Genomic DNA, 23459 nt, shown 5'->3' on the forward strand with positions numbered 1-23459 from the left:
GCTGTGAATACTTATGTACATGTGATTTCTTAGTGTGTTTTATTTAAATTTGCAAAAATCTCAAACTTTTTACACGTTGTCATTATGGGGTATTGTGTGTGTGTGTGTATAATTTTGAGGGCAAAAATGAATTTATTCCATTTTGGTATAAGGCTGTAACATAACAAAATGTGGAAAAAGTGAAGCATTGTGAATACTTAACGGATGCACTGTAGATGTGGCATGTCTGCAGACAGCTGAAGATCACTCCTGACTTGCTAAAAAGTCTTGTTTCAGAAGTGTTACATGAAGTTGGTGAAGGCAAAACGCACAAAGTTTCAAGGATTAGTTTGTACAAAATAATTTCTTTGTTTCCGTTCTTTAGTGATATCACTGCTGCCTTGTGATAGAATAAGTTGTCTCTTAAATACATAAATAGTTCTTCCAGAATTGAGCACAGTGCTGTCACTAGTTCCTAGTGAATATGTTGTCTGCAGTATCTTCCATATTGGCTCAAGACACAGTCTCTGCTTCTACTGTGTGTAGACGCCACATTGACTTCAACTTTAGGATACCATGTAACCACAGTACTTTTTCATTTTTTAGCCGCAGATTTGTCATGGTGAGTTTTCACACTACTTCCTAGAAGAGCAATGTCTAAGCGTATGCCTGACAAAATGCATTGAATTCAAAATTACATAGTGACAAGTTACAATTCTGTGAGGATGCTTCCAACTTTGCCTTTCCCTTAATGAAGGGGAACTTAAGTAAAATATTAGACTGGTGGTCTTTATTCATATAGTGAATATTATTCACTATTTATAGGCTCAAGTGAATATTCTATAAGGTTATGTCCTTATACTTCTGGCCTCAATACGCCATGTGGCATGAGATGCCTGGCGTCAGTGAACCGCCAGGTCCTGTGCACCGAGCATCTTTTCACCTGTAAAGGTGCCTTAGTCGCATTACCATGCGACTAAAAGGCATCGGAAGACTGCACTGATTCATTTGATCTGTGACACTTGTATATCTGACTCTCTCTCAAGCACAGGGCACACTATATACACACAAGCACAAATATTCAATGCAGTTGCATTATACCTATACTATTGGTTATATCATAACTGTAGTCTACATTCCAGATACAAATTCAGCCGAAGACATTTAATGCACGTTTTAAATATTTTATTTAAAAAAAGAAAAAAAAAAAGGTATTATAAGCCTTGGTTTTGATCTGCTCTGTAATGTGTGTGTCCTTGGAATTGGGCCAGTAGACTGCACATTCCAGCATTCCTCACACTGATAAACTGCTTCCCTCCACTTGGTCCACAGAATACACACATTCCTAATTCAATGTTTATTTCTTTTTCTGCAGGAGTAATTCGTTATGGGCCTTTAGACAATCTATGGTTGGAGTGCTTGCCATGTAAAAGGAGACTTTCTTCTGAGTGGGGAGGGAAGAGTTTTTGTGTTTTATGCTATTGAATATAGGGTAAAGTCTTATACTTTTAGATAAAGTTTTTACTGCATTTATTGAATTGCTAAATGTATATGGACACAGTGGTAGACTGCCTTGTGCTCTAGGTAGCAATATCCTCTTATGAGTGATAATAGGGTATCTGTTTTGTTGCAACTCACTGTTTGTCTGATCAATGATCAAATGTTTAAAAGGTCCAGCCACCCACATCCGATTATACTTCACTACTATAGGCCTTTGTCAGGATAGTTTGAGAGGCCTCTAGAAATATCTGATGCTATAACCAGTTACTTGTCTTCACAAAACCTTAACTGGTCAAGTGATGCCTCTTTAGATGTCTAGAAACTACATCTGTTGTACAAACCAAGACCTGACTAAAGTCAGGGGCAGTGCTAAGGATAGTAGTATGGCGTGAGGTTTTTTGCACTCCAACTACACACAAACTATAATGCTGGTAGGCAATAAATAATGTTCTCAAATAGATCTGTACACACACTTTCTGACGAGAAATCACTTTGCATTAATTTCTACATTGTTTGCAGGATTCACAAATCTAATTAATAGTCTATCTCAAATAGTGTTCATTCTAGCATCCTGCACTTCTCATAACCCATGCAGTTATTCTTTCCTGCCTGTTGTGTTGCTCTCTAATCTGGTGCTTCTAGCACACTCCGCTAATGCAACAAACTACTGAGATACAGACTAGTGTGCTAGAAGCACCAGAGCAGAGAGCAACACCACAGACTGGAAAGAGGAACTGCACGGGTTGTGACAGGTGCAGGGTGCTAGAATGAACATTATCAAATACTTATCTCGGCTGGCCACGGACACCTGATTTTTGCTCTAGAGCTGGCAGTACTACCATCCCTGATATATCTACTGTTCTATCCCTTGTTTCCATTGTAAAGATTTGTTTCACTGCTTTTTTGAGCCTATTTTCAGTGCCAAACACACAAGCACTTTTAAATAGGCTGTCAAGGGCTAGTATTTCAGGCAACACCGATGAGCCCTCAGAGTGGGCTTCCTTACTGAGCTAAGGAAGGTGAATGATATTTTTTCAGTATTGTATTATTTGTGTTCCCTAAAAGGGCGATTCAGATAGCGGCTAGGCCACCATTTGCCGTTTTCGAATGGTACATCACAACCAGAAATGTCACTAGTGTTTCCTCGCACCCCGTAGAAGTGCAAGGGAAAGTTGGGGATGTTGAGCTACTGTTCTAGGCAGAAGTGTGCGCAGCTGAACATCGCGGGATGTTCGTTGGACACATCAACGCTATTTGAATTGTTTCCTAAGGGTCTTGCAAATGCTCCTAAATTTTAAATATGCACAGTGAAATAGTTACATTGAGTAGTGGCTCTTTCAATGCCTTTACCTGAGGCAGAATAACAGGGACTAGATGATGATTTTGGTGTGTGTGTGTGTGTGTGTGTGTGTATATATAGAAGCAAAGTTTTAATGTCCTTGTTCACCTGTGGTCCACCCTCAAGCTCCTCTTTCTTGCCCTCCGATCTTCTCTTAAGCATCTCTCTTGCCCATCCCTTGTCTACTCTCTTGCACAACCCTCGTCTAATATTGAGCTCCTCTAGTGTTTACTCTAGGTCAGGGGTGGGCAATAAGTGTCCCTCCAGCTGTTGTTGAATTCCAAATCCCAGCATGCATTGCAACATTTTTGGCCAAATAGCAAAACTGTGTCATGACATGCTGGGATGTGTAGTTCTATAATATCTAGGGGGCTGCTTATTGCCTACCCCTACTCTAGGTGCATTTAAATTTTGAAGGACAAAACTTTAGACATGATATATCCCTACAGCTACAATAGCTGTAGCAATACATCACGTGTACAATTTTGCCCTTCAAAATTTAAATATGCCCTCCTTGCTGATCAGCACCCTGCACCTAGAGTGAACACTACTTCCTCTCTCTTGCCCTCTCCTCTCCCCATCCCTGTCTACTCTTGAGCTCCTCTCTTCTTCCCACCCCCAGTCTACTCTAGAACTCTTCTCTTTTGACCACCCCAAGTCTACTCTCAAGCTCCTCTCTTGCCCACACCAATGACTATTTCACGTTTATAATAAGTGGTTGAACAGCGCTAGTAGACAAATAAAAATTGAGACAGGTGTAATACTCAACAATCCCAATATTGATATTAATTGTATTTATAGCATTACTTCATGAATGAATATAGCAATGCTATAGAATATAGCAATGCCCTCCATACTGACACACTTACCTGGAGAACTATCAGGAGTTCTGTACCCAGCATCTATCTATCCACAACCCAGCTGCATCCACCATTGCTTTAACTACAAGGCAGGATTCCTGGCCATACTTTGGGACAGAGTGCTTACTAAAGCCGGTAATACATACTACCTTACAGCTGGATATTATCCCGGAGTGCCCTTCAATTAACTCCTACTATTCATTGGTGCTGTGGTTCACGAAGTGTCAGTTACTTTATAGCTACACAATGACTATGTGAATTTCATGATTTTATTTGTGCCAGAGATTGGACCAATTTGTTAACCGCATATTGTGAATTTTTTATTTTTAATTTGTTTTTATATATGCAGCAATAAATATATTTGAACCAAGCTGTATGTGATACTTACTGTTAATGTAAAAGAGCCATATTAGGTTTGTACATATAATTTATATACCTTGATTGGATAGCATTGCTATATTCATTCATGAAGTAACGCTATAAATACAATTAATAATAATATTGGGATTGCTGAGTATTACACCCGTCTCTTATCAATTTTAATTTTTTTCACTAGCGCTGTTCAACCACTTATTTATCTGTTTCTGGAACTTGACAACTCCTATTTGAACTAGCTGCTATTCTTGATCGCGCCCGTCTGATTATTTTTGGTTCTATTTCACATTTATGTCTATAAATAGTTGCTAAGCACACCTGGTTGCAAATATTTCTTTCTGTTCATCCGCTTGTTTTTTCTCATTCAGTCGTCTTCTTTGTCACTTCCACATGTGCAGACATATACAATAAGTCTTCCTGCACACCTCACCTCACATCCTTCTAGTCTCCCAGTGTGCCGGAGCTTTGAAGTGTACACGCTGACAGAGAAGAATCATACTGCTTCCACATATTGTATGTTAGCTCTGGATTTAAATGAAAAAGTCACATGTTGAGGCTTTGACTATGGGCATGATTTTATGGAGCCTGAATTTCTCCCTATTTATTACTTTACACATGATGACAAAGCTCCCGAAGATGAGTCCTACTTGTACTAATGTAGGACAAATTAAACGTGTCCTAAAACAGCGCAATTCAAGAAATTAGTGTATGTCCGCTGCTGGTGTAGTGTCACAAGACGCCACATTCCTCTAAAAGAGTCAGCACTGGGTAGATAGGGCAATTACTAACTCATTGTGATCAGATGCTGCTTGTATTCTTAGTCATGTAGTGAGAGTCTTTACCTGAAGTAATAACGTTAAAATCAGACTCCGTGTTAAGAAAACATTTATTTAACATTATCTTGTTTTCATTTATAATCTTACTAGTGACTCACCCCAGCTTCGCACGAGGCAATTTCATCTCGCCATAGCCCACCTGCATATCCTAACAACCTACGCCATCTCCCCAGAGACCCATGCATCTCGCAACAGCCTCCTGCTTCTCATTACTTCCCCCTGCATTTCACCACAGCCCCTTGCATATCACCACAGGCACCTGCTTCTTACCACAGCCCTCTGCATCACACCACAGCCTCCTTCTTCTTACCCCTCCCCCCCTGCATCTCACAAAAGCCCCCTGCTTCTCACTCCTACCCACTTCTTTTCACATCAGCATCCTATATTTCACCCTAGGCCCCTGTTTCTTACCACAGGCCTCTGCATCTTATCACAACCCCCTGCTTCTCACTCCTGCCCCCTGCATCTCACCATTGTCACCAAAACCCCCACTGCTGCTGCCTTGCAGCTGGCAGGGGCCCAGCCACTGGGATGTGCTGGGAAAAGCAGGAGGATCATGAATGAGAGATGTGTATTGCAGCTACAGTACGTATTATCAGCTGCATGTCCCCGAGGCTGGGGTACATGTCCATATTTCCGCAGCCTCCATGCGCACTCCTCCCCAGCTGCAGAACATGGCGATGTGCAATGTCCTCTTTGCACAATGTACCTTGTATTTTTTGAACTTCCTGTTGAGCTTCCTCACTGTGGTGCCTCGGTCCGAGAACAACGCTGACTTCCATAGGAGGTGCTTCCTGGCTGAGCGGGAACAATACACTGGAGAGTGAGCACTTAACAGTGGAGGAGTGTTGGCCAGAGTCCACCTGTAGGTTACGCATAGGTATGGACATCGGAATCTGATGGTTACTAACCATCGTTGTTTGTGTTCCGTTTTTACCATTTGATGGTGGCGGTCTGATATTTGCCACCATCCAATGAAAATCATTTGGTGTTCCGATGGTTGGTTTTTATTAAATTACTGTTGGCTATGCCTCCCCTGGCTCCTACCTGGCTACTGTAACTGTATCCGGGCATCTTCATGGGTTCATTGGAGGCTGTCTCTCACTCTCTGGGCCTGATTCAGATTTAGGAATAGAGTAAGATGTTGCAATTCAAGGGGTGCAACTACATATGTTTGCTTGTGGGCTAAATACTGGCTACTTTTGAATGTAGTATATGGGAAAGCTTTCTGGACTGCACACCCTGAATATATATAATGGGAGGTGCTACCTGATGAGACTAATTGCAGGCACAAAAACAGATAAATCTCAGGTGCACAACTCCAAATTATTGATAATATATAAATGCAATAAAATTTTGCAATTAATAGAGGTTTTTAGCATAATCATGGCCAAGGTTATGGGCCTACCCACCATATCCAGGTAACCTCTTTTGAATGTAGCCTACAAATGCTGGACAGTTTAATTTTTTAACCGGAATTAAGATTTCAGTTTGGACACACCCCTCCCAAATCTAAATTTCTCTGCACTTTTTAAATCTGCCCCACCTGCATTGCAGCATGGTTTCACCAAGATGCACTGTTACTTGCTCTTTCCTACTCTATTCTCAAATCTGATTCAGGCCCTCTGTCTGCCTCAGACGTGATCCTGCTTCAGTTCCGGACTTCCTCCCCACTCTTGGTTGCTGCTAAGCAATACAACAGGGCACATTGCTAGCTCTGATTGGCTCTCACTTTGCTGTTTCAGCACTATAGGCAGCTACTGTACATCAACTTGGTATAAGATTAGATTTTTTTTTTCTGTGACTGCTTTGCTATAATAGTCACTGCTCTGCTCCCTTCTGTCACAGATGAATGGTTCATACATCTAAACCTTCCTCTACCAATGCTATATAAAATAGTGAAAACCCCATCAAAAACTTTTTTGGTCAGTTTATGTGCACAATATTCCATGATTGTGGGGCACTGTTGTCTATGTAGCTGAGACACTGCTCTTTGTGGGGAACTCTTGCCCACATGGCTGAGACAGCTCTGGTCCCTGGGCAAGATCTCCAGCTGAGCGCTAGTATTTGGTTATGCTGAGCTGTAGTACTACAGTTAATAATGGTCAGTCACTAAGTTGTCTTTTATAGTAACTGTTTTATTTTTTATCCCCTTGTAATCTTTGTTTTTGATTTAATTTTAATTATATTGATTGTCTGTATTATTGCAATTTTCCCTGTGGGGTGCTATGGAGACTTGGTGGCGCCATATAAGTAAAAGATAATTATCGGTGGCACAAGAGGGACTGTGAGAATAGAGCAGCAAGTGTGTTATCAGCAAATGAGACCTGTCTGCTGTGCAGGACTCTTAAAAAGACACTGTGGAAATACACACACAATGATATTTAATAAAACAATGAGAAAAAAATATATTTTATTTTGCGTTTTTTCTTTTTCTTCAGTTTACTGATTTTAAAGGTACAGCGTGTACAGAGTAACCATTTTGAGTGTTCCTTATAAGACGTGTGCTTACTGCATGTTAGAAAAGCCCTTTGTGTTTTGAATTTACAGTGTCATTCTTTTTCTTTTTTTTAATTGTTTGTTTCCCCATTTTTGTTAATTGGGTAAATGAGTAGTTTGTGAAGTAATGGAAGAGAACTGTGTAAATCCTGAAATTATTTTTCTCTTTCATCCACTAGGGGACACTGGAGGTGCTTACGCTGGGGTATAGAGGCGTGGATAGCTGGAGCCGACACTTTAATTAATTTAGAAATGTGAAGCTCCTCCCCCTCTATGCCCAATCAGCCCTCAGTTTAGAAAATGTGCCTCATGGAGCTGTTTACAATCTGCTGTGCTCCAGCAGCACATATATGTTTATTATTTTCTTTTATTTAGGTTTATTTTGTACACTTTTTACACTATATTAGGTACCCTTCGCCACCTCTCCTTATCCTTGTCCTTATAGGAGGCAGGAAGGAGTGCACAGCGCTTATACTAAAAGCACTGACCGCTCCTTACCGCCACAGCACATTCTCAACAAGAGCGAGAAGTGCTGAACACTACAGAGAGACTCCATCGGGGACCACGAAGTGAGTAACCACCTGCGCATCTCCCGGCTCCCGCACCCGCCGCTGCCCAGCGTTCTTACAGAACTTAGTGTGCTTGGCAGCTAATGCAGACGGCTCCCTGCTCTGCTGACTAAGGGCCTGATTCAGAGCCGGACGCTATTTGCGCTTGCTCGTTCAGAAAAAAGGGGTGGCTATTCAAATGAACCGTTCGCTCTTTGCGGTCTGTTCACGCCTCTAGGTCTGAACGAGCGAACAAAACTTGCGGTCGTTTTTTAAAAACTACGCCCCCTGGCCGCTCGCATCCTACGTCATGTCCGCTATTTATTAGATTAATCGAGTACATCGACCAGCGTATGAACGGCTCGCTATTCTTGTGGTTGGTTTTTCCTACCACAATCTTGCGAGCAGTTCTGACTATAAAATAACCCAGTGACGTGGTCAATGACGCTGCTGTATTAATTATGCACACCCATAAAACGCCCGTTTTGACCTTTAAGCACGCCTGCGTTCTGATCTCCATTCCCCGTTTTCAAGCACCTTCCCCTGTTACCACCCACATACGCCTCCTCCTGTCACTCAAAATAGCAGGCATTCGCTATTTAGCGAACAAACGATTTTCGGCCGCACTGACTGGTTCGCGCATGCGTATTACGATCCGTACGCAAGCGCAGTTGTGCAAACATCGCTCGGAACGAACGAGCGGCCGCTTACGAGCGGCTCTGAATCAGGCCGTAAGTGCGCTCTCCCTCCTCTCGCTGTTAAGGCGCTGAACCCCGCTCTTACAGTGGCGCAAGGCTGCTAATGCAGAGTCTCCTTATCTCCGTGCTATTACAAGGCGCGGGGCTAATGACTGAGCGCTACAGCGCAGCGGCACCCGGCTCTCCCCCTCTCTGCTATTACAGGAGGCACGGGGCTGCTGACTAAGAGCGCTACAGCGCGGCACCCGGCTCTCTCTCTCTCTTCCCGCTTATTAACTGGGGCAGCTAATTAAGTGGGCTACCGCGCGGCTGCACCTGCTCTCCCTATCCCCGCTGTAAATGCGGTGACACGCGGGGGGAGGTTAATGGCCAGACATCTTGTATAGCCCTTTAGGGCATAAAGAAGGGGCGGAGCTTAAAGGCAGCGACGGTCTCTCTCCTATACGCGGCAATGGCTGTATAACAGTGGGGCTGCCGTTCTCTCATAAATTCTGCATCTCCATTACAAGACGATTGCAGTGTAAGAGACACAGAAAGACTGGACACCTCTGCTGCCATTCCTCTGCTGCAGGACAAGTACATCTCCTGATTACATCCTGGTAGAGAGGCTGTAAGTAACTGGGGTGTAAGTGCAGGGGAGTCTGATCTGTGGGAGGGGGGTTTCTCCTCCTCTGTATCCCACAGCCTTCTTGTTTTTTATCTTGTCTGTGTCTTTTCTGTTTTATGCTGTGTTTCTCTGGGTGACTGTGTGTACCATGTCCAACAGAACCAAGGCTTCTCAAAAGCTGTTTGTCTGTTCCAAGTGTAACAACAAACAGAAAAAGCCACATGCCACGGGGTCCAGCCTACGGCCACACCACCCTGAACACTCCCGATCTTGTCTGATCTCGGAAGCTAAGCAGGGTCAGACCTGGTTAGTACTTGGATGGGATCGCCCGTGAATACCAGGTGCTGTACGTTATGTGATGCTAACAATGGATCCACAGATGGCGATTCCTAACTCTCCTACACCGCCTTGGGCCACTGACGTGGTAGGAGTTATGCCAGACTTAGCAAAGTTGGCTGAGGCGCGCAGGTCTTAACCTCCCTGGATAGCTGGGTTAACCAAATCTCCAGACATCCTGGGTCAGGTAAGGGGTGCAGCGGTGCCTGCACCCTTCACTTCCTACCAAAAAAAAACAAAAAACTGTCTCAAAAGCGTACTCTAATGCCTGTTCTCCAGTCAGAAGAGTCGGTCGAAGAATTCCTCGTTGCGCAGTACTTATAAGACAGCATCTGTTGAGCAATGCAGCCAGATAAGTGGTTCCAAATTCCACGTAGGTTTCCGTCTAGCTTCCCTTTTCCATCATCCATGATGGAGAAGTGGGAAACACCTCCTCCTATAGATTTCTGTTTCCCGTGTCTCTGAGAAAACAGCACTTCCGGTGTCGGGAGCTACTGTTTTAAAGGACCCTTCGGATCGTGGGTTGGAGACAACACTTAGATCTATATATACCGCAGCGGGAGCTCAACTTAGACCTACCCTTGTTACCGCCTGGGTTAACAAGGCTGTGGTGTGCAGGGCTGACCAGTCAGATTAGTGCTCACATATCTGCATCTGCTATTTCAGGATCCCAGAAGACCTTATACTGGATCTTCGTTTGATTCCTTTCGAGCGCCTCATTCCTTTTGTGGTAGAGCCAGAAAGTTCCCACGCAACCGGAGGCGGCAGAGTTATAGGTCGTCCTCACATGGTTCCACGTAGACCAGAGCCCAAACCAGTTGAGGAACAGGTGGCATGACGGTCTTCCGTCCCACATGGGGTCTCCTGCGGTGGGAGCCCGCTTGCAAGAATTTCAACAGGTTTGGAACCAGACCTCTTCAGAACCGTGGATTCACAGTACCGAATAGACTTCGAAGCCCCACCTCGGTTCTTCACTACGAATTCTACAGGAGGCTCTCAGGTCTCTAGTGGTGTCATCTGTGCTAATTCCGGTTCCGGAGCATTAGCGAGGTATGGGATTTTTACTCAAACCTGTTTGTAGTGCTCAAACCGGATGGTTCGGTCAAACCCATACTAAGCCTTAGGTCTTTAAACCTGTATCTGAAGATGTATCGTCCAAATTCATGTCAGTCATGATCGTTCTCCTTCGGTCATCAGGAGTGAACATTGTGAGCTTGAAACCAGGGGAGTTCCTATTATCCCTGGATATCAAGGATGCTTATCTCCTTGTTCCCATTTGGGAATCACACCAGGCTTTTCTGCATTTTGCCATAATTAAGATCATTGCCAGTTTCAGACATTGCCGTTCGGGTTATCCTCGGCTCCCCCCGTAATCCCTTATTTGGACGATCTGTTCCTCAAGGCTCCATCGGTATCTCTTTTATTAGATATGCCTTACTGACCTATCACACTCTAACCCAACACGGTTGGATAGTCAACTTCAAGAAGTCAAATCTCAATCCGTACCAGAAACTTCTATTTCTGGGCATGATATTGGATACGGAATCACAGGATTTTTCTTCCAACAGACAAGGCCAGGGATATCCTGTTAGTTCAACTGGTCTTCAGAACAAGGAAGGTGTCAATGCTTCTTTGTCTGCGTCTCTTAGGAAGGATGGTAGCTGCCTTTGAGACACTGAAGTTCGGACGGCTTTTCAGCTGGACCTGTTAGCACAGGGATCAGGGTCTCATCTGCTTCTACATCGACAGATCCGTCTGAGCCCGGTTACCAGAGTGGCCCTTTTCTGGTGGACGCAATTCACCAATTTTTTAGCGGGCCGGAAATTCGGAGTCCGAGACTGGATCATCGTAACACGGATGCCTGCCTCCGAGGATGGCAAGCAGTAGTCCTCGATTTCCACTTTCAGGGTAGATGGTCTCCTCTAGAACAGACGTGGCCCATAAATGTGTTGGAACTCAGAGCGATTTACAATGCTCTGATAGAGACAATAGAGTTTCTAAAGGCTCGTCCTGTAAGAGTTGAGGCCGACCTAGGAGGAACTTGGAGTCGCATGGCTATGCGAGAAGTAACTCAGATCCTCCGATTGGCTGAGAACCAGTCTAATCCTGTCGGCGGTATTCATTCCGGGTGTGAACAACTGGGAAGCAGATTACCTAAATCGACAGGATGTCCATCCCGGGGAATGGATGCTTCATCCATCGCGCTGATACGTCGATGGGGGGGTCCTCAGGTGGACCTCATGGCGTCACGACTGAATTGTCAGCTCACGGTATACGTGTCCAAATCTCGAGATCCGCAACCAGAAGCAGTAGACGCTCTGACAAGTCCGTGGATCTACGACTTCGTTTACCTTTTTCCTTCTATTACGCTTCTTCCTCGTCTTCTTCAAAGGATAAACAAGAGACAGCCTCTGTAATTCTCGTGGCTCCGATCTGGCTTCGGAGAAGTAGATTGTCGGACCTTCGGTCCCTATTGTCGAATGATCCGTGGCCCCTTCCTCGGCGCCTGGATCTTCTGCAGCAGGGCCCCTTTTCATACACCCCAACTTAGCACAACTGAGTTTCACGGGGTGGCTCTAAAACCGATATCCTAGGATGCAGAGGCATACCAGACGCGGTTATTCCTAGAAACAACAAAGAGCAAAACTTTCTTTCTGTTTCATTCTGCGGTTATTCCTTCCATGATACGCACCAGAACGCCAGTTTCGGCTGTGCATTATCATCGCTTCTGGCGTGCTTAAATCTCAAATTGTGTTCCAGTCGGTGTCTTCCGTCTAGGACTTTTCGTTCGTCTCGTTTCTGCTTTTCCTTCGGACAGGTCTGGATTCTGGCCTGGGAACCTTTTAAAGGTGCAGGTTTGTGCCCTTTACATTTTCTTTCAAGGGAAATTGACCCTCATTCCTGAGGTGCAGAAGTTTCTTCTAGGGGTCTTGCGTGTGCAGCCCCCTTTTGTACCTCCAATAGCTCCCTGGGATCTTTAGTCGCCCATGTTTGAACCTTTTGGAGGAAGTTGATCTTAAGCACCAAGATTGAAAGACTGTCCTCCTCCTGACTCTCGCTTCGGCTCGCAGATTTTCAGATTTGGGTGCTCTGTCTTATATTATAGCCTTCCTTACCAGGGTTGTGTCGGCTTTTCATTTCAATCGGCCTCTTGTGGTACAGTCGTCGGTGAAGGACTTTCCGCATCTATGTTGCCAGGACAGCGTCCCTTCGTAGTCTGAGTCGCTTTTTTGTCCTCTATGTTGTTGTTCGGAGGGGTTGGCCAGCGTCTAAGCAGATTTTGGCATGTTGCATTCAGCTGACTATTCATCAGCCTTATGTTAGTGCTGACCGTGGGCCTCTTTCGTCCATTTTGGCTCATTCCACACGTTCTGTGGGTGAGTCATGGGCGGCCAGTAGAGGAGCCTCCACGTCACAATTGTGCCGTGCGGGCTTTTGGTCTTCAGTTCTCACGTTTATCAAGTTTTACAAATTTGGTACGTTTGCTGCTTCGGCATACCGTTTTGGCCGTCTAGTTCTGCAGGCGCCGCAGAGCGCTCCCGCCCATTGGGAAAACTTTGGGACGTCCCCAGCGTAAGCACCTCCAGTGTCCCCTAGTGGATGAAAGAGAAAATGGGTTTTTGGTACCTATCGGTAAATCCTTTTCTCTGATTCCACAGGGGACACTGGATGCCCACCTCTGCGCTCTTTGCCTGCCTGTTCGGCTTGTTCCGTATGTTGTATGATTCAGTTATTGTGTGTTTTTCTCCCCTTTTTTATTACTGAGCTTGTTCTCCATCTCCTCTCGGTCTTCCATTTTCTAAACTGAGGGCTGATGGGGCATAGAGGGGGAGGAGCTTCACATTTCTAAATTAAAGTGCCGGCTCCAGTTATCCACGCCTCTATACCCCAGCGTAAGCACCTCCAGTGTCCCCTGTGGAATCAGAGAAAAGGATTTACCGGTAGGTACCAAAATCCCATTTTCTCCCTTGTCTTCCTACAGTAATGCTAACTCTGCAATAATACATTTTTGGGACATTAAAGTATATTTAAATAGTCCCTTTCATAGACCGTCTTGGAAGTGTATTTTAACTGTGATACCCTAGCTGTCATTGTACTACACTTAAACCATGGACAAAATAAAGTAGCCATAGTGTGATCAACTTCAGGCTGAAAACACTTTTTTTTTTTTTTCTCTATCTTTAGAACATTCACAGGACTAGGCCAAACTATTAACTAATCAGAGCATTAGAACTTGCACGGTGTTAGGCCTCTCTATAGCCAAGCATTAGAGCTTTCACAGGGCTAGTGTAACCTGCAGCCAATCAGAGCATTAGAACGCTCACCGTGATAGGCCAGTCTATAGCCAATCAGACAAGTGGAATTTTCACAGGCTAGGCTAACCTGGAACCAGTGTGAGCATTAGAGCTTTCACGTTTGAATGACCAATCAGCGGCCCCAAATCAATCTTTTGGATCGAAATGGGATTGCCATATCTGTTAAGTGCCCTGCCCGACTTTAACACTAAGGTGGCCAGCCACGCGCTTCCCGAAAAGGAGGCGTGGCTGACCGGGGAGGGGCGTGTCCTCATGACACACCCCAATTAGTCACACTTGGGGGGTGTGCCCAGCACTTCCGGAGGTGCTGGGCTTCCCACAAGCTGTCCTCTCACTCTCCTGTGAATAGATGCTGTACGCATGGCATTTATTCACCCGGCAGTGATCATAAACCGCAAATCTTCCTACCCGCGTGACACTAAAGCAGGTTGCTTTAGCAGTGGGCCGCTATAAGGGCAAGCCGCACTTCTCCACTTAAAAATCGAGCAGGGCACGGTTCCCTGCGGGAACGCTACCTGTATTTAATACAGAATATTATTATGACAATAATATCGACCTTCTTGCAAACAATTAGTGCAGCTGTAAAAATCACGCTTGCACAGTAAAAGAGAAAAAAGGAAACAAAAGCTGACACATGCACATTGGGCTGCAGCATTGATTCTATCAATACATCGTGCCTTGAAAATCAATCCAAAATCACAATGTATTGGGAGGTGAAGGTCGATCTTTCGGAAATATCATCAGGGAATGATGCCCATACCTAATTTATAGTGCTGTAGCCAAATGGTTAATAAAGCCAAAGGAGGTGGCAGAAAAATGTGTGAAACATGCCCTACATGAGGCAAAGCTTATATACATCCAACTTGTTTATCCATTTGTTTAGGGCAAATGGATTGAAATGTATTTAAAAGTTGTCAATTTGTTCTTGGGCCTCCTACACAACACATGGATGTTGTTTAAAAGTGTTCAGCGCATCTCCTCGGAGCTTAATGAAAATGTTATGACGTTGATGGTCTGATAAAACGAAAGCCTTGTGTATATATACGTTTTCCTACGCACTTTATGACCAGGATTGACAATCTTACAATTCAGTGGAGTTCTGTGGGAACTATAATTTAGGTAGCATTATTTTAAAATGTCCTAAAAGAAACCAGTAACATTTTATGCCCATGTTACATGTTAACGATAAAATTTAATTACTGTGGCAAATGTAGTGGTTCCTGTTTTGCTTCCCATTTACTCTAAACCCAGCCTTTTATGCAGCATTAACAGATTTCCTATTAATTTGCCATTATGAGAAATGAGTATTCTATTCAGTTAATGAACATGCGAATCGCCTGACAGCCGGAGAAAGTGGCATGGCTGTACGCCAGTAACCAGTGCGCTGGTGAGAGACTAGTAGATAGATGCATTACTTGCCTCATAACAGCAGCTGTTATCCCATCTCTTTGCTGTCACTGTTACATGAGACCTAGGCCAAGGAGTACAACAAGCGCACTGAATGTGTTCGACCTTAGATTGAAAGCATGGTTCCATCCGAATGTTCCCACACATTTCTGGCTGTGTGCAGCCGGACCTTTAGTGATGAAGAGAGAATTTTCTAAGTAAACACAAGAAAACTAATTTTGTGATTTCTCACAGAATTGGAGCCATGCTATATCAGAGAAACAAGATGTTGCAAAATAAATTCACCCGCACAATGGATGGGTCGGGAGAAGCCTTGTGCTGTTTGCTCTGCTCAATTGTATTCTGACCAAGCTGGCGCAGTGCTCGCTGCCAGTTCTAAAGGATGCTCATAGAAATCTTCCCCATTGTGTAGCCGTCTGTCTCAAATGTGACTTGCCTGTAATTTATTTGGGGCCAGATTTATTTTAAAACTGTTTTTAGAGGATGATCATCCAAAATGCATAAAAAATATTGTTGTATATGCGTTAATCCAGGGATAGGCAACCTGTGGCATACCTTGCCACAGTGGAATACACATCCCAGCATGCCTTCCCACCGTTTTAGCATGCCCTAACCGCAAAACTGTGGCTGGGCACGCTGGGATGTGTGGTTCCACAGCAGCTGGGCTGCCATAGGTTGCCTACTCCTGCCTTATTCAATATTTTGATAATTGAAAAAAATTCACTACTTACGGTGCGTACATAGTATGCAATTTCTGGAACGGTATGCCCGATTCCGACGCATAAGAGCAACATATCGTTCAAAATCTTCTCGTGTGTATGCTCTGTCGCCTGGTGCGCGCTCCCGTGGGGTCGTCAGGTCGGCCCTACATGCAGGCCAACCTGAAGATGCGGCTGACTACCCGATGCAGCGGGATGCGACAGGGGCTGACATATCGGGTGGTCAGGCACCGAATCATCTAGTGTGTACCGGCCGCCCTACATGTCAGTGGGGGAGTCGTCTGTCGCATCGCTGGGGACACGCATCATTTAGTGTGTATCTAGCTTTAGTATTTGCCTGTTCCTTTGGGGATGTGAAGGTGTTTGTTTCAAATGGTTTGGGCATGAACAAGCAAATACTGAATTCAGTGCATGAGCTATGGTTAGCTGCTCTCCTCTCCCAGAATGCATCAGGATAAGAAGCCCTGTGTATGCAGTCACACATCTTCTTCATTGTATAGCCCCTCCCATTGAGTTTGCTTGTTTTGAATGAATGCACATAAAGAAACTTGTGGGAAGGAAGAATAAGTAAATGTGCAAATCCAGCATGTCAGTTCTCACATATCCACTACACGATATAAATGGACGATTGAATGATTACGATATAGTTATCGTTCATTAATTGTTCAGTGAATATGCCAGCAACGACCAGCGATGCGCGCTCCCGCTAGTCGTTGTCGGGATCTGTCATCGCCTGAACATACTGCCCAACCAGATGATATCGACAGGTTGTTCATGTTCGGGGATGAGGGAGGGTGCCTGCACTGAACGACATATCATTCAGTGTGGGCACAATATCCACTGCACAGTAAAAAGAACTATTGAGCGATGTCATAATTGTACAGTCATTCATTCATTCCTGTAGTGGATATGCACCTTAAGCGGCATTGACTAATTTAATTCTTTATAGTGGGTACAAAAAAACACTGCTCTGGTGGTGAAAAGTCACTCTGGTGGTGCAGTCCCTATCCCCTGCAATGCTATATAAAGGGTGGTAGTATTATTCACCCGGCGGAGATCGGTCACCGCAATTTTTTCCACCAGTTGGACACTGCGACCCGCGGGTGGGGAAAGGCGCAGGGCGCCGCTAAAAGGGCAGGGTGCACTTTGCCCTTTAATATTAGGCACGGCGCCCCGCTAAAACAGCCTAGCTGGAACACTATGGTCTAGATGTTCTTCGTTCATCCATTTTTTTTTAATCTGAAAAATTTATTTTTGTCATGTATTGTTGCATATTTAAATGTTTATGCTGGATTATGGAGTTGATAACCACAATATCTATTTCCAATTCAATAAAAATCATGGGGTATATGTAATAGGCGGACTTCAACCAACGGCAAGTCCCATGCGAGACTGCTCGATGTTTTAAAGGATTCAGTATGATTCAAATCCTGACAGCGGCATCCCGGCAGCACTGAAAATCACGATCGTCCCCAGGTAAGTATTCCCTAAAATATTCTACCCCCTAACCCTCCCTTAGGGTGCCTAACCCTAATCTTCCCCTTTCCCCGCCGCCTAAACCTAAGTCACCCAGGGGGGTGTCTTACCCTAACCTCCCCCCGGGGGTTTCTAACCCTAACCTCCCCCCCTTCCCCTAGCCTAAACCTAACTTCCCGGGGAGGTGCCTAACCCTAAATCCCTCCCGGGAACCCTAACCCTCCCTCCCCCCCGTGGCTGTCCGCTCCCGGTGCCTGGCTTACCTGCGATCGGTAAGCCGGATGTCGGGCTCCCGACGTAGGGAAAATGATAGGCGTCGAGATTTTGACGCCTGTCCTTTAACCCTTGCCGGGATTATACAGTCGGGAAGCCGGCGGTCAGGATTCCGTCCATCGGCTTCCCGACTGTTTCCCATTTTAAAGTACCTGTGAATTAAAAGGCAAAACCAGGTTGGTTTTGCCCTTTAAATGACTGCTACTTTAAAACATCGGCAAGTCTCTTGAAGTCCGCAGCGTATTACATATACAGTACCCCCAAGTTTACTTGGGACTTATTTGAGAAGTTCTCAGAGATAACAATTTAGCAAGTGGACAATATAAATAGATAAGACCACTAAATATCTCTAAAATGAGCATCCTTGTCTGTAGCCAATGACAACTTTTCAACTTGCAAGGTCTTTTGTATCCAGAACAATGATGTAACTTTCTGTTTGAATGAGCTGCTTGTGTCTAGATGGATTACTTCCATGTTCTGGATACGGAATGACCTGCAACTTGTTGATAAATGGGTCGATTTGTATGACCCCCATCTCATTGCTACTTGTGGGTGGAGAATGCCGATTATGGAAGAGTAACCTCTGAATATTGAGAATCCCTATAAGGTGACATTTTTAAATGTATGTGATTATTCTTAGTATTATATGTTTATAGAGTGCAGTTTAAGGTTTAGGTATAATCATCCTTTGTGCAAGATTGTTGTTTTGCGCTTGAAAGCTTTCAATTTGCTACAGCTATATCATGAATTTGCTGTATATGAGGGGGTCTGTTGAACAGCTTTAATTATGTTCCTCACAGTTAATACTAGGTTGTATTGAGTTTCTTATTATACCACAAATGGATTATATTAGTAATTTGCTGTAGAGGCATGTTAGACAGCAATTGCGTTCTTTTAATTATGGTTATTTTCTTTGTCTAGACATACTCCGGGTTGTTCTGTGTGGTTATCAACCCCTACAAGAACCTCCCCATCTATTCAGAAAATATCATTGAGATGTACCGAGGAAAGAAACGCCATGAGATGCCGCCACACATCTACGCCATATCGGAGTCTGCATACCGCTGCATGCTACAAGGTTAGCAAGGAAAATGTTTAGCATGGTATCAACTGTATATTTAAAGTCATTTATTTTATTATTCTTTTTTTTTTCATGGGGCAAAGCATGGTGCAGACCAGGGTTCTCTATGCAAAATATTATATATTTTTGTGTTACAATCTAAGAAGCAAATGGACACTTTGACCAGTTTTCATTCGCCATCTGTTCATCATTGTACAACTTTGTTTATGGGCAGCAGAAAAAGTTGTCGTAGTGGTATTAAACTTCTTTACAGTGTACCAATAAAGAGACAATTTAGCTTACCTTGTATCCCCACCCGTGCACAGTCATGGGAAATGGAATCCGAGTGCTGTTGCTGACCTGCCTGCCTGCACTGATTATGTTCTCATGCGGCCACGACATGATTGTCTGGGCAACCGGCGATGCCACAAGGAGAGGAGGAAACACCTACACGGAGATTGACACTCAGAAACACTGCTGTCACAAGAATGGAGAGCGCTTTGTGAAAAATACCATAGCCATCAGCAGGAAAAGCACAGTATAGAGAAAACTACTGATCTTGGGGGAGATGTATGAAGCCCAGAAGCGGTATCTGCGCACGTTATGTGCGCTGATACCGCTTCTCCCCAATGTATGTTCGGGGGTCTGGGCGGTAAATGACAGGGGTGCTATGCGCCCCTGTCATTATCGGCGCTGCTATTTACAAGATAGCAGCGCCGAGCGGCAGGGCCATGTACGAACGGTCATACCGCATGACCGTTCGGCTGGCTGTAGCTGTCGTTATCTAAGGCTACAGCCTGGCGCTAGCCTATCCCCACAGCAGGGACAGCGCTGTCCCTGCTGCAGCGGCTGCCGGCGGGGATCTTGCGATACTTGCGAGATCCCGCGCATGCTCAATGGAGCTGGCCGGGCCTGACACACATCGCATCAGCACTAGGCTGATGCGATGTGGTCTGTAGCGGGTAGCGCCGGAGGGGGGAGTTAACGCTCCCCCTCTCCGGCCGATGAGATGTTCACACATCTCACTGGTAGTGCTTCCTGCTTCGCCTCGGTAAAGAGGCGAAGCAGGAAGCGTTATAGCGGCACTTAACGTGCCACTATAATACATCTACCCCATTATCCCCAAACAACGAGGAAAAAAATATTTGAGAAAAAGCTATAAAAAAAAAAAAAAAAAGCACATAATGTAACATATTTCTGTATGCTTCAAGTTGAAGGTGTTCCATGACATTTTTTCATTAAGTCCCATGGTGGTGAACAGTGTTTAATCAATTGTTTTGGGCACTCATTAATTATTGCACATAATTAGATTTGGTTTAGCTGCGTAAAATGGCTAAACCCATCTAAAGTTCTACTTGGGGTACCCAAACCATGAACCTATTGCACATTTCTGCTCGCCACCTCAGGAGACTGTGAGCAGAAATGCAAATACGAAAACTATTGACTCACCCCCAAAGAATCCATCGAACTCCAGTCACTCTAATATTACAGCATGGTCACCTCCATGTGGGGGAATGGAGACATGATTGATGATTTTGTATTTCAGTGATGCCAACATACGTCCATACTCCTTGAAGTGGCGGGCCACTGACTGATCTGAGAGCAGCCCTAATGGAGGAGCAATGTAGCGCCATGCACTCCTTAAACATGGGGGTAGTCATACCCTTATAGTGGATGCCGCATGGGCATGTGATGGTAACAAAAGAAATGCTACAATCGAGAACATGTCTGATTTAAAATTTCTTGCCGGAGTGTGGATGTTTAAATGTCTGGCCCCTCAGTAGGTAACAAAAAGTGACATATGAAGGACACTTGTAGCATCCAGGTTTCATGAAAATTCCAAAGAAGTCTATTTTTGATTTATGGTCTGTTTATATCCATTTTTACCATATAGTCTAAGATTCTTGCCACGGCGATAACATGCTACAGGTTTTTAAAACATGGGAGGTCTGAGTCGCTAGAAACAGTAGGCCACAATGCCTTGGTGGCTCTAGGCATGATAGGTCTTGCTGCAGTATAAGTAGTGGTCCAAATAAAGCGATTTGTCTCCTCAACCTTGGTAACAGGATTTAATAAGTAATTTCTATTCATGTACAGAACCTGTTGTTTCTACTTCAGGGTCCATAGGGTATCCACAGGATACCTTGGGGTATAGGCGATAGCGTCAGACATCCAGGCACCACAGACTTAAACTTTCAGCCTCCCAGGATGCACTGGGGTCCCTCTCCTATACCCCGTCCCCGAGCCTCAGGCCACTCCGTTTTCGTCGGTGCCTGGCCGGACCAGTAGCACCGTACAGAGGGGGGTCTTTTTAAGGCCCCTGAATATTTCTTCGCAGCTGTGGCTGCACAACTAGAGTGCTCCAGCATAGGACAGTCAGTATTGACGTCCATGCTGTCACTCCTACACCCTGCCGGTACCAGAACGTCGGTATCGATCCGGGGATGCTGGTAGGTAGCTGGGGTCACAGCTAGCGGTGACCCCGGCTACCTGGACTGTGGCCGGATGCACGGGGATCAAGGTAAGCAGCGGGGTCCCGTGGTGGGCACCCGCCGGTAACACAGTCCTGTTTGGTCCCCAGGCAGGGGGCTCCCTGGGGACCGGCTGCGCGTCGGGCCAGGTACTGATCCTGCGCCTTCCACTAGACCACCAGGGACAGCGGACCGCAGCATGTGCGGTACAGCGCGGCGTCCCAGGGGTTAATAGCAGGCCAGGGGAGAACGCCTTCCCTGTCTCACAGCCGGCGTCTCCCCCGCTGCACAGTGCCATTCCACAGCGGTCTGAGCGGGCTGTGTCAGCGCTCCTCCCCCGGGCCCTGCCTCCTCTCTGCTCCTCGGTGGCCATTTTCTCACTACATGTGCTGGGGATGGCAAACGCTGCTGGAAGCTGATACAGGTGCCATTGCAGTCCGGGTCCCCCGCATACCTCTCCTTCAATTAAGGTCAGTGTATGCAGCACTGTTTCCTACCAGGCTCTGGTCTGTGTAGTTGATCACAGTGCTTGTAATGCAGGATGTTATCTGTGCATTGTATGTGACTTAAATGCTAGCATTTGTGCACTTTGTTTTCTGACTGTCAGCCTTTTTCCTATCCCTGTTCTTCTGCTACAGCCCTTGCGGTGCGGTGTTGCAGGGTGTTTATTACCTCACAGTAAACGTGTTTTTTCTGTGTGGGAGGTCACATACGCTCCGTTCACACTCCTCATGTCTGAAAGTGAACGAGGATATCCTCTTCCAGCTATAATGTACTGATATCATGTGCAGTTAGCGGAGGGATATGTAGACGCTGAGGGTTTATGGAGGGCATGTTGTATTATATATCACGCCCCATTTCTGTCACTGTGCCTGCACAAAAAAGGGGACCGCCCTCGGCTAGCTAAGATGCTTACAGCCCTTGTGGGCAAAGCCCCCTGCGTTTCCCCATAGGAGTTATCGCAGCCTGTGGTGGTCTCATCACATGCAGGGGTCCCTGGACAGTTGATGGTACCCCAGTGTATCCTGTTTTTCGCCCCCCCAGGTCTCGCAGGAGCCTGTGTGGGTGAATTTATTGTCCAAATGGTATAGCACCTGATGGACGTTTTATAAGGGGAATCACCATTTCGGCCTTCTAAACGACCTTTCGGGTCTCAGACGGGTAAAGGCATGACGTCTGATGACGGTGACATTATTGACTTTTTCAGACACGAGCCCCTTAGTGCAAAGGAGGCGTAGTCTGGGTCTAAAGTCTATATACCTGGCCTTATACGGACAGTCCGTGCGGCTTTGGTTATTACATATCCCCCGTGGCTAAATCCAAATATGCCTTCTTTAAGGATAAGGGTGTTGCCACTGTAATTCCGCTATCTGGTCAGGTGGATCATTTAGAGGAGGCGTGGAAAATCCGGGTAAGCGGTTCCAGCCTCAAAAACAGTTGACCTTTTGCATACCCCTTTGCGGATAATTACATTTCCGAATGGGAGTTACCGTTACGGGTAGATTCTCATGTTACACGCCTAGTGAGGAGTGCTACGTTGCCCATGCCCTCCAGGTCCTCTTTGAAGGAGGTTCCAGATTGCAAGGGGCAAATATATCTAAAATCCAATATTCCCTTGCTGGAGGGGCTTCCAGGTCGGCTATGGCCGTGTGCTGGGGGGCCAGAGCCATGGAGCGCTGAGTAGGTAACTGGATCTCTGCACACTGACTCTCCAGCAGAGCAGGTGGATAGTGGCAAATTCTCAGAGACTTTGCCACGTTCATAATGAGACGGTCTTACATATAGCCTACTCCTTTCCAGAATCTCCTCGGCAGCAGTAGCGGCTTGCCGCTCCCTGTGGTTGCGCTCTTGGAAAGCGGACGCAGATTCCATTTGGAATGCTTTGCCTTTTACGGGACAAGTCCTGTTTGGCCCTCGTCTGGACGCATTTGTGGCCCCGCAGGCAGCAGCTACGTCTGCGTGTCTGCCATCGGCTACAGTCCCATCAGGGTCTGGGGCTTTGTCTTTTCGGCCCGGTGAGGCCAGGGTGAGTCTAAAATACAGCTTTCCAAGACAGTCAGTAGCCAGGAAATCTGCTCAGCCATAATAACAGGCTTGGAGTACAAGACGTCCTACTCCCAAGTTGGACTATAAGCCTTCAGCCTCACGGGACGGGCCTCC

General features: G+C 45.6%; 1 protein-coding gene and 1 pseudogene across 3 annotated transcripts in view; both read left to right on the top strand.

The window, feature by feature from the left end:
* MYH10 (myosin heavy chain 10) overlaps nucleotides 1-23459 on the top strand; it is a 190638-nt gene that overhangs the window by 16668 nt on the left and 150511 nt on the right. For all 3 annotated transcript variants that reach the window (XM_088468837.1, XM_088468841.1, XM_088468846.1), the window contains exon 3: nucleotides 18690-18846. In XM_088468837.1, the coding sequence (XP_088324963.1) occupies nucleotides 18690-18846 (157 nt within the window). The remainder of the gene's footprint in view (nucleotides 1-18689; nucleotides 18847-23459) is intronic.
* LOC148542511 (5S ribosomal RNA) lies at nucleotides 9478-9594 on the top strand (annotated as a pseudogene).

Source organism: Taudactylus pleione, unplaced genomic scaffold (genome assembly GCF_031769625.1).
Source record: "Taudactylus pleione unplaced genomic scaffold, aTauple2 ptg000012l, whole genome shotgun sequence".
Taxonomy (NCBI): domain Eukaryota; kingdom Metazoa; phylum Chordata; class Amphibia; order Anura; family Myobatrachidae; genus Taudactylus; species Taudactylus pleione.